The sequence below is a fragment of the Calypte anna genome, chromosome 2, assembly GCF_003957555.1.
Source record: "Calypte anna isolate BGI_N300 chromosome 2, bCalAnn1_v1.p, whole genome shotgun sequence".
NCBI classification, from domain to species: domain Eukaryota; kingdom Metazoa; phylum Chordata; class Aves; order Apodiformes; family Trochilidae; genus Calypte; species Calypte anna.
In genome coordinates this window covers 131,614,542-131,631,897 of record NC_044245.1, presented here as the reverse complement: position 1 = coordinate 131,631,897, position 17,356 = coordinate 131,614,542, and the positions used below count along the sequence as shown (strand labels likewise).

General features: G+C 33.8%; 1 protein-coding gene across 36 annotated transcripts in view; it reads right to left on the bottom strand.

Moving 5' to 3' along the window:
• Window positions 1–17,356, bottom strand: part of RIMS2 (regulating synaptic membrane exocytosis 2) — a 419,884-nt gene that overhangs the window by 160,543 nt on the left and 241,985 nt on the right. For 34 of the 36 annotated variants that reach the window (XM_030444594.1, XM_030444591.1, XM_030444596.1 and 31 more), the window contains 3 exons: window positions 16,214–16,344; window positions 14,247–14,418; window positions 13,527–13,680 (listed from right to left, as the gene is read on the bottom strand). In XM_030444594.1, coding sequence (XP_030300454.1) covers window positions 13,527–13,680; window positions 14,247–14,418; window positions 16,214–16,344 — 457 coding nt within the window. Of the gene's footprint in view, window positions 1–6,695; window positions 6,723–13,526; window positions 13,681–14,246; window positions 14,419–16,213; window positions 16,345–17,356 lie in introns of all 36 variants that reach the window. The other 2 variants (XM_030444581.1, XM_030444582.1) reach the window with 1 other exon arrangement.

The following is a 17,356-nucleotide window of genomic DNA, read 5'->3' as shown; positions in this document are numbered from 1 at the left end:
AAACAAAATCTCTGTGTTAAGTTTTAGAGGAAGCAAACTCATAAATGCCCCATAAGAGTACACCCGTCAAACTAGCTGGAGCTTAGTTGGCCAGAGCAGATTCCACATCCACAACTGAGCCAAAATGTAGATCCCGTAGGACAAATAGATGTGTCAGCTTGTGTTTAGCATAATTTCACTTGTGCCTTCTGCAGCATCTTTTAAACTGCATTTGATTGCTGACATCAGGATTAAGTACTTCCATATGAGTGATAATTACTCATTTACTTGTTTTAAATGTGAAAATCTCTGCTCTTCCGTAACACAGTGTTTGTTCTAATTCTCTGGCCAATTTTTAAAATAGGTAACAATAATGAAGAGGCTTTAATCAGATTGCCACCAAATCTTCAATCACGTGCAAGATTTTTTTATGTCTACCACAGGATGAATTAATCTGAAAGACACACACACAAATATAAAAAGGGGTAGTAAACCTAAAGAAGCTCCAGCACAAGACTGGATTATGTTCTGCTTGGGTGACTGGCACAGGAGGATCCACGTCCTGCTTTCCCTCCCAGAAAACTGGGAGAACAAAAATTAAAAATTTTCAACTTAAGTTCTAAAAATTATTTGAATTTTAATAATTGCTTTCATTTTTCAAACTGTTTAATATGTCTACTTGTTAGGGGATAGTGAAAGATCCTTTTTTAGCAGATAGAGTATGATTACAGGACCCATATGCAAAAAGTTTTCCATGTTGCATCCTCTTAGATTTCAGCAGGCAAGGGTCCTGGCAGCTGATGCTACTCCGAAGGCTGTTTACCACTAGTCATTTATCAACCCATTCTCCACAAGTTCATATAATATCTTTTTGAGTCAAGGTATTCTCTTGGACTTTATTATAGGCTGCATCAATAAGTTCTGCAGTTCAATTTTGCATTGTGTGAAACAGACTTGCTCTGGTTTATTTCTATTACATTATTTCAGACAGAGCCCTTCAAGCTTTTGTATTCATAGAAACCTGAAACAGTATTCCATATTCTCCTGTAGTTATCTCTTTTTTGAGGTGAATTATTGGTGTTTAATTAATTTGCATATGCAAACGGTTCCATAATTCTGATTTTTCCGGCTGTACTTGTTTGCATGCTTTCTAATCCTTCTATGCCTTTTATGAGAAGTCAGAAGTGATTGCAGCAATCAAGATGTGGGTGTATGAATTTATAAGCAAGACTACAGACTATTTCTTTTGGCATAAAAATTGCTCTGTTAAAAATTATTCAACTAGAAACTGGTACAAGTGTGATATATGTTAATTCTTAGAAAACGCAATCTAGTCTGCCATTACATTATGCAGTTTCAGTAGAGCAATGTTAATTATTGTTATTTAATTGCAGTAAAGGTTGAGGGTTTCCTCATATAGAAGAAATTAAAACAAGGAAAGCCATTATTTGGTTTCCTATGAACTGCAATTCTTACATAGTAGAATTATTAGTTCAATTTATTATAAAAGTTCAGAAATAGACTTTTTGCAATAGGGTGGCAGAAATGTATGTTTGAATTCAAGAAATAGCAAGAAATAAAGTCTTTCTCTAAAACAAAAACTAGCAAGCAAGTGATCACAATTAGTACTCAAGAAAATCTAAAGGATGAGGGCTGGAGTGAAGAAGTTTTCATCCTCTAAACAGATTTTCCAAAAATCATAATTTCTAAAAGCAGCTAAGTCTGACAAAAACAAAATTCAATCCAATTATTTCTTTAATTACAGTATCACAGAAACCCAATGAAAATCTCCCTTGCTTCCCAAAGAAGTAGCATCCATTCCACCTGTGGTGCTGTTCCTGTAGCCATTCTCAGCAGTTTTCTCCTGATGTGATCCACGTACCAGCAAGCAAGTGGGATTAGACTCCATTCTCCTTAGCCATTAACTCAACCCCAAGTCATTAAATAAGGACATGAATTATGACCAAACATTAAGTAAGGGAACACTTCTAGTTTGACTGGGATTTGCTGGGGAAGAAGCCCCCAGAATGAATGCAGAGCAGTGTTCTTCTGACCTCTGGTAACCCTGGTGCTGATCTGCTGGTGGGACTGTGGCTGATGTACAGAGATGCCAATAACATCAGCCAGGTACAGGTCAGAGAGAGAGGACTGCAGAATAGGAAGAGGAGGGCAAATGAACAATTTGCTGATGCTCATCACTTGGTTGCTTGGCAAGGCAATTTGTAACGTAAAACATCTAAGAGCCCTGAATCAACTATGATTTGAACAAATGTCATTTACTCATCTTCTAATTCATCATTATGAATGAATCTAATTACGTACAATTGAAATGGATTTTTATTTATGTTTATATTTACAGCTAAGTGCATCTGTCTTAACCTATTTTTAGAATATTATATTCTGTGCTCTGGGGAAGATTTGCATCTTTGAGGATGAAAATAGCCAGTTGTCACAGTGGGCTCTAGACTTCCCAGCTGCATAGCTAGAATTACATGTTTAACAGTCCCAGGATACATCTGGCAGAAAAGAGAGACTAAAAAGCTTCAATGGATCATAGGTTTAATAGACTGGGGTCTGTCACTCTCTCTGTCCCTTCAAACCACATCCACCTTTTTCAGAATCTCCTAGAATCTAAAATCCAAATCATCTTCTGGGATCTAGAGACCTTTTTCTCTTCCTATATACAGACCTCCTTTTTCATCCAATCTGTAAGGAAGAGACAGGGCATGGGGAAAGTGAACAAGAAAAGATTGAGATCTGCCCTAGGGATGGGAGTAGAGAAAGAGTCTACAGAATAATCAGATTTCAGGGCTTTCTCCAAGTGCCTTTGCTACTGCAAAAAGGAGAGTTTCTTGTAATAGCTGACATCCATTAAATATGAAAGATATCTGTAGGATGAAATATGAAGCTTTTTCAGATCAGGTCTTCTATTCTGTCTCTGAAAGCAGAAACTACCATTAAGCCAACTCTTCCAACAGACTTAAACCACCAGAAAAAAAACATGTTTAAGTAATTTCTCACATTTCTTTATAAACGTATATTTAAATGATGGTTCAAAAGTCACAAGAAATTTGAACTAGAATTAACTACTTGGTTTCACTTTTGGAAATCAAAGTTTTCAGGAAGAACAGAGTAAGGAAAACATGTCAATTAAATATGTAATGTCAAGAAATAATCCCTAGAATATATAACTTTTGTAAAGGAATCAACTTATTTTTATTTAAATTGTTTTCTATTAACGTTAGGAATGGAACAAACTTGAAAGTGCACAGGTCAAAATCCTTTATGGAAATGAGTATTTGAAATACCAGTAAAATTGCTGGCAGCTTCATTTGATATTTCTTATAATTTCTGCAAGTGTAATTTTATCTGCTATATATTAAATTTAGATGATAATTTTCTTTTTAACCTACTGAAAATGTAAACCTGAAGATTTAGCCTTCAGTCCCACCCTAGCCAAGTCTTTTCAAAATATTTCTTTATTATCTAAGTAATGTGAACCAATATTTCTAAAACAGAGAAAGAACAATTCATGGTTGATCTAGAAAATGTAAGAATGGAGCTTCTCACAATTATTCCGAATTAATATTGCTAATGAAACTGTTAGCTAGCATTTTAATGAATAGCTTAAGTGTTTGACAAGGATGTTGTATAGTACAGAACTTAGTAGTTCAAGAGTAAGATTAAATCCGTTCTAACAAATTCAAAATTCAGTAAAAAGTTTAAGCATATAACACATGGGCCCCAGGGTGCATCTTAAAAATGCATTATTGCCAATGATTTACACAGAGTTAACTTTTTCCATGATGGTTTTTAAACATGAGAAACATCATTAATTAAGTCTCACTGCCATTGCATTGGAATATAACTTATTAATGGAATATTCTTAGGAATATTATTACCATTTTGTTTCATATCTGGGTGGTAAGAGATGGTAAATACAGACTTTTGAATGGCTCCTACCAGGACTAATGATTACTGCAGACTGACAGCAAAATGAACCCCATGCTGTATGATTAGCTATGTAAACCACATAAAAATTCCTTATTTCAGCATAAGTTCAACCCCAGTGAAATCAAAAGGTAATTTTTATTCACTTTAGCAGGTTCTGATTTTATAGCCTTAAACTCTGAGTAAAATAGCATTCTAAGCACCATCAGAACTTGATTACCCTCAGCATTCTCCCTCCCTACAGCACCTACCTACTGCTTCCTCAGTGCTGCTGCACAAGCCACTATTCCACCCAGCATGACACTTCTGCAAGATCATCTACACACTAGAACTGGAAGTTTAGAGCATTTGTGCTGTAACTTTTATTGTAGGTCTGAGGAAAAAAACCACCACCTAAAAACCATTAAGACCTTTATTTTAATTTCTCTTTAAAAAATACTTTCTTTTTACATTTTCTCTATTTTACTACTTTTCCTGTTTGCAATATTACTTTCTGTTAGGCAGAAAAAGACTTTAATATACCATATTTTCTTGGTGTGAAAACATTTTAATTTTTTCATCTTCATGGGTAGCAGTAATGCAAAGAAAATGAAATGTTTTAAAACAGAAATATTTGATTACATATTGTGAAGTAAATACTTATATTTTTGCTAACCAACAGTGCTGGTGGCCATGGAAAGCTTTAGCAATTTCTGAATAAAAATAACACGGAGAAGAAATTTTTAGAGACTCTTCATTGGATGTCCCATGTCTGCCAGTTTAATAGGTATTTGAGCAAAACATTAAATAACGTGCGTTAACTTTTGGTCACTCCTGAAGCAGTAAGGTAGTTGGACTGGATGAGTGTTACAGATCCCTTCCAACTGAGCTATTCTATTCTATTCTGTTATTTTCTGTTCTCCAGAAGAATCACATCTCTCTCCAAAACAATATTCAAAAAAACCCTGGAAATCTTCCAAATGAATGAAATAATATGCAATCATAAATAATTTCTTGCAAAGCTACTGAAGTCTGTGGAGAGATCTGAAAGATATTCTGACTTCCACATAACAACTGAAAGCTGGCACAGAGCTGTCCTTCACTCTATTAATAATATTCAGGGGGAAAAAATGCAATATATAATACCTTCTGTGCTCCATATATTTCTCATCAAGATTTATGATATATAGCTCAAGAAAATACCAATGCATGAGGTTTAAAACTCTACTAAAGCCTCTATGACCTACGTTATCAGAATGGATTAGGACAGGTGATAGAATGAGAAATACAATTTAGGTGAGTCAGCTTAAATACAGAAAGACATGACATATTTATGGCTTAGAAATTCTGCTTTTCGTATAGAAAACAAAAACAATAAAAAAAGGACAAAGAACACAGACCAGGCTCCTGAGCTGGGAATACTGTCCCTTACAATGCAGGAAGCTTTTTGTGAATTCCTTTGGGGAAACAAAGCGTAATGAAGCGTGCTTATGAGCTCCTTGCCTGAAGCTCACAGAAGACCTTCACAACTACTTAAAGTAACTTAGCATAGCCTGTAATTTTTCTATGTTCAAAGCTGTCATACAAGCAACAATAAAATCAGTCTCACAACAACAGTTTGAAGAAAATTCATCCAGGCTGTTCCTGGGGGTTCTTAGTGTAAGCTAATTTCTCATGCAGTCCAACTGTCTCCATGTCAATCTGTCACTTTATCTTTTTATTTATAGTGATTTTTTTTTAAGTTTTGACTAATTTAATCTACATCGACAGAGGAGTATACCAGATTTAACTAAGTTCCAACAGATCTTTGAAAATGGTTGCTGGATAGGAGAGACACAAATCAAAACACCTTAATGAAAAAGAAACATGTTCAAGCTAAAATTTTTGGCTAATCCACACGTGAACGAGTCCAGAGAACCAACAGGAAACATAATCTTTCCCATGTGAAGTATTATAAAACATGAGAAGAATTTAGGATTATTTCAATAAAGAATGGAGAAGAACATGGGAGACTAAAGGTAGATGTAGAGGAAACTGGGTTTTATTAGCACTACTCTCAGAAAACATCCTGTGAGTTTTTGTTTCACTCCACCATACTATTGGAACTATTTTCTTAACAAAGTATGTTTCAGTTTTTAAACACAAGTAAAAGATTCTTAGATGAAAAGATTCTCAAAGTGATTCCCATAATTAAAACTGTAGGAACTGCAGAAAGTCCCACATGAAATTCACTACAAAATTTAAGCTTGCAAAAACTGTACATTATGTATTTATTTATATTTAATTAAGGCAAATTTCTCAGCTATAGCAACTGGATTTGTAACTGAGTATTTAAATGAATGAGAAATTATAAAAATATTTATCAGCATAAATACTAATTTTCCACTACTTCACTTACCCCCATGTCTGTATTTGAAAAATACTTACACTTGTTCTCAAACAGACATATTACAACAGCTCCTTTAAATATAGGTTAAGCAAAATAGCATTTTCCTAGTATAATTAATAAAGCTTACTATGGTTTACCTACCAAAGCTCTACCTAAAATAAAGGCAGGCAAAGCAAGTATGGTGTTACAATACACCATAACATCAATAACAAGATGTTAAGAATAGAGAACAAAAGACAACAAAAGGCCTGACTGAAAAGCAGACAAGAAAAGCCAACAAACACTTAAGCTACTTAGCATCTACACAATAGGTAGCAAAAGCACACCAATAAAATAGCAAATTCCATTTTGCATATACATGGAAGCAATAAGCACTTCTGGCATGCTGAAAATTTACCTGAATTATATGAATATAAGCCTTTATCTGGAAAACAAATATTGAAATGAAGTACTGTCAGGGAAAAATACATGAATCAACACATGTAACAGGGATGATTAGAACATTAGTCTTCATTAGAATCACAGCTGGAAACTGAAGGATTTTATATTGTAGGCCACATTCATTCAAAATAATAAAACTGAAGCAGCTTGGAGAAATTAAACTACAAAAATGCCAATCAGGTCTGGATGAACACTTTGACACAGTAGTCAGAAAGGGTCAGATACAGTCCTCTCCAGATCTGAAATACAACTGGACAAGGTGATCCTGCTTCAGCAGGGAGGCTGAGCCCACTAATCCCTAGAGGCCCCTTCTAACCCCTACAATTCTATGATTCTGTGATTTATTTTAAGTAAGTGCTTAAATTTTAAGGACCAAATGTCTACTAAACTAGGCATGTAACATGAGCCTTCCAACATGTGATTTATTGCTTGCACTTCTTAAGTCTGGATGGTTTATGCATCTTAGCTTTCCATAAAATGATACCTTTTTTTTTTTTAAACTTGACAATATAATAGTATGCAGACTTCTGGACAGTTATGGAAATGTGAATTGTTACTTTGAATCTGCAGATTTTGTAAATGTGACTTCCCTTATGTAAGATGAAGAAGCCAGTAAGTGAGAATAAAAATAATAGTACCTAGTTTTTAATGAGACATTATTAATGTTTTTATTCCTTACTGTTGAACAGCTCACAGGCACCTTCTTAAATAGTAAAGAGTGACAGTCCATGACTAAATAATGCACCTACAATAACTGGATGTGACAGAGGAAAAATTAAATTTCAATTTCTTACCAACTGGCCTTGTTAAGAATTCACTGTACTAGTAGGCACCTTCTGGCAAATCACACTTCTTACATTCATGAATTAACTAATTTATTAGGTAGACTATATTATTAAATCATCTATTTATAATTTCAGTATTTTCAAATTAGGTTTCTTCATAAAGGTAACTGATTTTTATGACTTAGCTCCAGAATTTCATTAGGCTATATAATATCAAAGTGAAAAACTTTTTTTCACCATCATTTACAAATTTTCAGATGTGAGATGTAACTGCATGATTTTTTTTTCTTAGTACTAATCTCTTCCAGTTCTGAATTTCATGAAAAACTGACTCTTCTTTGTCTACAAAATTATGAAAAATGGAGTATGGGAAATTTTCCTATTTTATTACAGCAACATAAAGTCACCAAAGGTTTCAGAGTACCATAAAAAGTATCAGCACTCTTTAGAAATTATTTCTATAATTAAAAATTATGGACTTTATAAATTTAATTACTAGAAAGATCTGTAAAAGGTAAATCTTCTTTATTACTGAGATCATAACGGAGTGGGGGCCAAGGAAGCTGTGGTTTTTTTGGCTTTTTATAGTTACAACAAAAAGTCAGAATAGTATCAAACCCATCTGAAAACTTCATCAGAACCATCACACTGTTATATAACAATTAATTAAATTAAAAAACACCAAACAAACATTAGCCAGAAAATTAAGCTACTGTAGGTACCTATAACTTTCGGAGTCCTTTTAATGGTCAGCTGACCTGTTATTTATTAACTGCTTAGCAAAGTTATTTTACCCTGTCCTCAGTGAAGAATGTTGCTTTTCTGGCATCATTACATGACAGAAAAATAGTTTAATATTATGATACCAAATAGCCAGAACAACAGTAATCAAATTCCCTTAAACATGTTTGAAATGGGATTTTAAGCATTTTTGTAGTTTAATAAAAATTAAATAAAATTTACTTTTAAATTTTCAAGCAGCACAGAATTAATATCTTAAGTAAGTTACTTTTATTAGGAAAAAGAAGAATATCTTGACAGTTTAAGGCCTTTTCAGACACCCCTGTATCATGTTAAATACCTTTTAATTAAAGTATTTAATAAACAATAGATGTATAATAAAGATAATAAATAAATAATATGTGTATAATAAATATAATATTGCTATATTTATCCATATTCTATGAACAAAACATGCATGCAAGCAAAGAAACAATGCCTATGCTCCAGAAAAGAAAGAGAAAAATTAAGGAAGAAACATGAAAGAGAAAAATAAATGTTATTCTTTCTGGGTTAAAATTTTTACATAACATTCATATTTCATAGTCTGTGCCACTGAGCATAAAATACTCCATATTATAATTTGTCAATTATTCATGTTTCTATACAACTTGCTTACCTACTAGTGTGCAGTATTATTACAATTCCCTCAAGAAAGATTCAGTGACATTAATTTAAAATTATTGTATGACTTACCATGTCCACAATAAATTAAAAGGAAGTTGCTGAGACAGCAAAATCCTTATCCTGCAGTAAAATGAGACTCCACAGAGTTCCAAGGAAGTCAACAGCTTTCAATAGAAGACTGAGGTTTGAAAGGTAGGAGCTCAGATTTCACAGGGTGAAGTTTCAGATACATCACGATTAATTACTGTTAAACTTTAATGAAATTTATGTAATTTAATGTAATTTAGCTCCTAATGTTCTGCAGTATAAGCTCATTTTAACATTAAAGTAAGGGAAAAGAGAGCATGAATTAACGGTTATAACATTCAACTCATCTTTGATTTGATGGTACAGCCACAGAACTTCTAAAAACACCCAACTTATCAGCACGCAGCAATGACAAGTCCATCTAAAAATGTTTTTCCAAAATTAACATGCAATGGGGTCCATCATTTGTTAACTCAATAAGTGAATTTGTTGGTTTTTCTCTAGTCAGACGTAATAATTTTAGCACGGTAAATTCTCAGCACTGTCCCAGAAAATATAGTCTGGCTTCAGAAAAAAACTATGCATATGCTTTTAGAATTTTTATTCCTATCTGTCCTGAATGAATAATTTCAAAAAAGGAATGTTATAGGGTTTTTTGAAACTTATATGCAGATTTTATAATAGAACATAACTACTCAGTTTTTTCATCCTCACAGTTTGAACACTTTTTACTGTAAATTCTCTGACAGATTTTTTTATTATGCTTTAAGAATCATGAAACTCAGTGATTGAGTCATCAATGACTTTAACTCTTTAATGAAGTAATGAAAGCCAAATTCTTTTTAAACGAAAGTTGCTTTATGATCTATTTGCAATTATTTTGATCCTGACTGATTTTTTGAAAAAAAAATTTTCTTGAAAAAATTTTGTTCTTGAAAAAAAATTTTTCTTGAAAAAATACAATGTAATTCACCATTTTAGACTTCTCAGTGTTGATTTCCAAACACTGTCATTTCTTATATCTGTTAGAGCTCTCCTTCCAACAGTTCATTTCACATAGGTTTATGACATTTCCCTTACTGAGGATGCATTTTTAAAACTTCACACTTTCTTTTTCAGAGCATACTGTGCATTCTCATGGCAATTAAAAGCTCTTCCACTGCTGTGCATACCTATACTGTAACGAGAGACCTGGAAATGTCTGTTTTTGCTGTTATTTTCACATTTCTTTCGTTGTTTTGGCATTTGGCTGTTATCTACACTGCACACCCACACTCTGTGTTCTGCAGATCAATAATTCAGACAGCTCAGTTTAAATCTGCAAAATCTGACTTAGAAAACTAGTCTCCATTACTTTTTAATCCTAAATCACCATGAAATTCTTAAAATACTTTAAGTAAAACAACGTCTGTTTCTAAATCAAATTCAGAGTCAATAGACAACCAAAATCAATTCTTGTTCCTCGAGACACAGAATTATTCAGTATTCCTTATCAATTAAAACAGTACCAGCTCACACTGCAAAAAGTACACATTACATGGACATAAATGTAGAAGACTGGATAAGAATGTCTCTGATCCAGTTTGGTGCCTGTTATCTTTGCATTTTGGGCTACATAGAGAGGAAGAAAATTTTCATTTACAATCCCATTGTGATTCCTCTATCAGGTGTCAATGAATAGTAACAGTAACAATAACTTCCATTTCATTGATCTTAATAACCAGGAGTTCAACATTTAAATCACATTCAGTTTTCATCATAAGCCTCTTATCTAAAGTGAGATGGAACACTAATACTGAGGCCCAACCAACAACACCAATTCTGAAATATTTTCTAAAAATCATATTTACTTTCTGTTTACAAACTCCTTTCAGAGACAGTATAAAAAGAACTTTGATGTGTCTGTAATTCTTGTTAATGCTGTCATTACTTCTTAATGAATGGCTGGTTCTATGTCAAATGTTAGAGAAAATGAAACTATTATAAAAACTCCAAAATTCACCATAATAAATAAAACAGACTTACTCATTACCTCACATTTCACATAAGAAAAAGCTTAAAATAGAGAATTTGGATAAAAAAGTCAGATTATGAAAATCTGAAATATAATCATATGAAAGACCTAGTAAAACTTAATCCTATGTTCTATATTAGGTCCAGTTTCTAAGTTTTCTTTCAAAAAATACCAAGGAAAACTATGATAATGAACCTTCCTCACTAGGAAGTTAATGGATCATATGGATCAAGAGAACTGGGCAAGAAATGTTGGACGGCTGGATTAGATCAGTCTGTACCACAACCTAATGCCCACTTAAGATATAGAGGGATAAATATATGAAGAAATTAAACTAATGTCTCCAAATTCATAAAAAAATGGCATATGGGGCTCTGTGGGAATCTTGCACTTTGCTACTGGCTATCTGTAAATACAGGAGTTCAGTCTCCAGGGCTGAGAGTCTGCTACCACCAGTAACACTACAATTCAGTGATACTAAAATAAGAATAGAAGTGGTAAGTGTAGGTGGTGCTTTTAAACTACCTTTAGAAAATAACATTCTTGTATTGTCTTGAAGTACATTATATGTATTTATAGCCACTTGGCAATCATGAAGAAAGCTTAGATGTGTATTTAGACAAACAATAAACAACCACAGAATTCAAAATATTTCTGTTGTTATTTCTCACAATAACAATTTGGGGGGGCATGCAATAAAGTACTTTATATTGTACTCGTTATTTCTAGAGGCAGGGACATCACAGAAATGAGCAAAAGGTAGGAAGACTGAACTGCTCAGACTTTGCAACCCCAGAAATATTTTTTTTTAAACCTCCAAAACAAGTGAAGGTAAACAGCCACAGGGTGTTCTGTCTCATCTTCATCACTCCTCTGATGACATTTAGGATGGGAAGGACCACCTGTTTCAGGCTTGGCCAACTTACATTGCTTATGGCCTTCTCCAATTGAGTTTGCAATATCTCTAATAGGATATTCCACCACCTTTCTGGACACCAAGAAATACTTCGGTGTACTTGGTGTGAGGCCAATTTAAAATAAAATAATAATTTTAAAAGATATGTTTTTATTTGCTAGATGAGTTCTGCTACTGTTGCAGAACTTGGACCAGATGCTAAATCTACAATTGGATGACTTTCTAGTTCCCCAAAATGAGGGATTTTAATACCAAGAGACCTTGTTCTGTACATATAAAACTATCTGTTTAAGATGAAAATAATTTATGACATATAAGGATTCAAGAGGTGCATGTATTCCCAGGACACTAAGGAAAATCCTTCTTTTTGGGATCCCAATCTCAGTGTAAATGTGAGTAGCATAATTTATTGTAGGAGTATGTGAATAGCAGTTGCAGTCAACGTCTGACACTGCTTATTTGGCTGAAGTTTTTAGAACCTCAGATTGTCAAAGCACCACTCTGGGAACAGCCACACTAAATTATCTTCATTGAAAAGCAGGACTTCTACACCAAATTGTAGCATTTCTTTTGATAAATCCTTCCCTCTACATTTTTACATAGGCATATAAGATTGTTCAGTTGAGGACAGAATTAGTATTAAGATCAAAATTGTTGACTTTTAACATTTGAGTCAATATATTTGAACAGCTCTTTAGTCAAATATTACTACAATCTTTTCCAAAATGAAGTAGCTAGTTTTACTCCCTTTTCACTGCAGCTATTGACTGCACCGACAGAAATACCATAAACAAATAGGGTTTGCTTGAAGGACTGAATATTTCCTGAAAACAATAATTTCACTAACTTCACATAAAAACTATTCACATACTGGAATGACCAGCTGCTCTGCAGAAGGAATTTCACAAGGAAAATTTAACCTCTGAAAATGTGTTATAAGATGGCAGAAAAAATAAAACAAAAGTCATGGTACTTGAGAAAACTGAAAAGGACTGAATTGAAACAGAACTCCGTTCCTCTTAATTATAATTTCTTTCCTCCTTTGTGAATAAGTCTAACCTTACTCTTTGAAAGCAATGCACAGTAACTCTCTGTTGATGTATCTATCTCATAATATTATGATATGGAGCATTTTAATCCTCACCATCCAGTGCACAGACACAAAAACTGTCAACTACCTGAAATGCTTACAAACAAGCTTGTTTGTATGGCTACAAATGATGTTTCTATGAGGTTCTGTGTAACATATGCATATGCACTCATACACAACAACTCAAAAAACTCCCTGAGTTCTTAGAAATAGTTTTAATCAGTTTCAACTGATACTTTATGATGCTAATTCAGTGAAGAATAGTTTTAAATCCCTGCCAGTACTCAGCTGTTAAACTAGAGAAACAATGAAGTGTTAAGGAAACATATTTTCACCCTTTAACATCTAATTCTTACATATCTATATTTTCATTGGCATTTATAGCATGTCTGACTCTCATCAGTCAGTGATCATAGATGATGTAACTCATACACACTACAAAGGAATACACAAATTCTGTCAGCTTCCTATCTGCAAGAATTTAACACACTTTACACATCAATTAAGATGAACTAGTTAGTAATTAGCTAATAAAACTAACAGCCTACTTTGTAACCTCCGCGTGGGACTCTCGCCATGGAGTTGTCTGCGTGGCAAATATGGTGAGGGATGAGGAAGTGGCAATGAAGAGACATCATGTGTTTGAAGCTTGTACCAGTGAGGCTCATCATCTAGTAATGCTGTCTCTAACTCTATGAGAATCTAAAAGAGAAAAAATAGTTAAAAGTGGGAAAGCATTACATAACAGGATATTTTAAAATAGGTATGTTCATAGATTTGTTATATTATTCTCTTATTGTTAAGATCTTTGTCTGAAGTTTTATAAAAATCTTACATTTAGCACAAAAGGAGTTCCTGTGCTTTTTACAACACTAAAAACAGAAAAAATCTTTCACAAAATATTTATTATCTTATGACGACTTTTAGAGCATCTTGCACCAAGTTATTCAAGCAAGTTAGTCAGCAACATTCCAACATTTTGATCAAATGAAACTGTGAATAATATGCATTTTAACAAACAATTATAAAAGAAATTGAGAAACAATGTGCATTATTTTACTAAAAAAAGTATAAACAGAGAAATAATCATAAATCAGTACTTTGTGGTATATTTGAAATAAAGTGAAATAAAGGCAAATACAAAAATTTAAAACAGTTTAGCTTTGCTATATTTAATAATTTTTTTCCAAAAATACTGAGTAATACTGTGAATATGTGAGGGTTTTTTGTTTGTTTGTTTGTTTGTTTTAGTAACCGTAATTGTATACCTCGCCTAAAAATTCACTTTCTTCCTCTCGAACTCGTGCTTGGTCCCAAAGGGTAATTTCTAACATTCGTTCTCTAAACTCTCTCCGATGAACTGGAGAATAAATGAATGTCTGATTCCACTTAGGTTCCAGTGTCTTCTTCACTGTTTTTGTCCTCCTTTTATTTTTATCACTGAAAAAAAGTTACAAAATGTTCAACAGACCATTAAGCTGTCATATGTATACTATGGGATGTAGGAAAATAAATCAGCAGTACATTTTGTAGTGTTATAGGTGCTATGTACTAGATCAGGCTTAGATCTTTGAGTTTAGCACGTATATTGAGGATAATTCATAAATTCTATAAAAAACTAAAGCTAGGTGATTTCCAGTTCATTTATCAATACCAATTTTGAGAAGTTCCTTGAAAAACAGAAATGCTTTAATATTCTTGTTTTGAAAACAGCATTTTATAAAGCCAAATATAGTTCTGTAAGTGAAATTTCTATGAGGCTAAATCTGATGACAGAACATGAATGCAGACAACACTGGGCACAAAAAAATTGCATTTCAGATAAATGAGCCAGATGGTTCATTCAAGCATCCAATCCTACAGTAGCTGACTCTTAAAATGCAGAGCAGGAGGAAGCAGCTGAGCTGCATGAAGGAATGCTCAGGGAGCTGTGGGTGATCCAGGGCCTGGAACTCTGCAGAGTTTTTTGAGGAAGGGCCCCACAGGTGAGAAACCAGAAGCCCTGAGAATGAACTCTCAAAACAGATCCTGAATTTTTTTCTCTGACCCCAAGGACCCACCCAGGCTGAAGGTGCATCTCAACTACAAGACTGGCCTTGTGTTTTGGAGCCCAGTGAGGTCTCCATGCAAGGCTGCCATGGAAGTCCTGGTTCTGGCCCCAAGGTGTTTTTGAAAAATACTTTGTGCTTGAAGGAATTATTTTTTTCTAATGGAAACAGGTTTTTTCTGGAAAACACCCACACTCCTACTGAGAATACTGACAGGAGTTCTCATAATAATGCTTAATTTTAAACCTGCTGATTGCTGCATAATGCAGCTGTGATAAGAAATACTGATTTCTGTGGATTTTTTAGTATGGCAATGGAGATACCACCGGTTTGCTAATACCTGCAACTCTGATTGCATATCATATTTCTGAACTGTTACTCAGAAGCTGGATTAAAATATTAACTAAGAAACACTATTTTTAGACATATGGTTATTCAGCTTACATGGTGAAGCATTCTGAACACAGATTTTGGGTGGCTTTATTAATCTTGAAAAGGCAGGTAAGAGAATTTAAGCACACCTGATTGTCAGTTTAGCACAGCTGCAGCATCTTCAAACACACTGCAACAATTTGACTGAACTAAAAATCTACGCTGATAGTCCAAATATTGGTGAGTTCAAGACATTCCATCCAAAACCTCTTTGTCATTAGTGAAAATCAGATTATGCAGTCACAGAAAGCTTTCTTGTCATAAATGGTATAAACTTAAAGTGGAAAAGCAATGTTTTCCAAAATACTGAATAGTTTTAATTCCTGAAGTCAGTTGGTACTGAAGATAAAAAGAGACTAAAGAAGATTTAAGATTAAAAAGAGACTGGATGTGGCACTCAGTGCCATGGTCTAGCAACCGCAATGGTGGTTCAAGGGTTGGACCCGATGATCTCTGAGGTCCCTTCCAACCCAGCCAATTCTATGATTCTATGATTCTATAATAAATATCTTTCCAGTTTAGATAATGGGAAAAGTATGTAAAAATATAAAGTTACATCCTATTCTACAGAATAAGCAATCCAATGATTAGTCTGTTTTATAAACTGAGTCAGATTAAATCTTGACACTTATTTCATTGATACATTAATCTGAGATTTTTCTGAGTCTCTATGACCAAGAAACTCAGCTGTGCATGCCACCTGAGTATGAGAGTAATTCTTACTCAAATGTTCCTTGTCTTTGTGTGTACCTTACCTTCTGTCTGGAAGAAAGTAAATTTTAACATAAGGATTCCTCGGCCTCCCATCTTCCCTTGAAGGAAGATCCTTTGCTCCCAATATTGTCACTATTAACTGATGACCAACCTTGTCATACCACAGTTTTATCTGTAACAAGAAAGAATTAATTAGTGAGCTCATTTCTACAACAAAGTAGCATGTAAATTCTTAAAATTAGTTTTACTTATAAGTTTCTACTTCTATTGGTACCTTTAACAGAAAATATCACATTCTACTTTGTATTTATAACAAAGGATTTTAAAAAATACTATATTTTAAGTATTTACCAAGAATTACTCTTTTTTAAAACCCCTGTACAATTATTTTATACTAACTGTTTTTTACATGGTGGTCTGGTTAGGTTTTTTCTGTCTTGGCAGTGATACCGTATTACTTGCATTACTGATGTATGGCATTCATATATATACATTTCTAAGGAGTTTATGCACAATGAATGAATGAATCTTTCATGTCCTAGAAAGACTATGGGATCATTCTGTAAATATTTCAAATCTCTAAACATTTTTCAAGATGCAGAGACCCATGCTGAAATCATATAAGCCTCCAGAAACTTCATGATAGGGAGGGTCAGTAGTTCAGCCCTCTTCACAGTCCAGCTCAGCAACAACAAGTCAAAAACTACTAGTATGCATCAGTAGAAATTATTATTAGACTTGGTCTGTAATCCTTTTTTACTTCAGTCATTAGAAGCTACTATTTAGCTATTTCAGTTTGAATGCTAAAGCTGCTAATACATCAATTCAAGGAGAGGATATACATATTTTATAGCACTTGCTGTAGAAGGGGGAAACTGTGAAGTTAGGGAAAAACAAAGCTTTCCAAATAGCCAGGGAATCTTTATATGGTGATACCACTGCAGTATCATTAACTATATCTGAGAGAGAAGGCTCTTTTCCTGGTGAGTTTGCCTGAGGCCCAGGACAAACTAGGACATTTAAAGGAAACACTGACTCTGCCTGAAAGTAGGGGAATCAAAGGGCCCAACTCCACACCTTCCCAAGCAGGGCACCATTAGTCATGAACATACCCTAACTAAGATAAAAATAATCAGGGACAGTCAACTTTCTATGGAGCCCATCTCACATAATTTCATAGACAG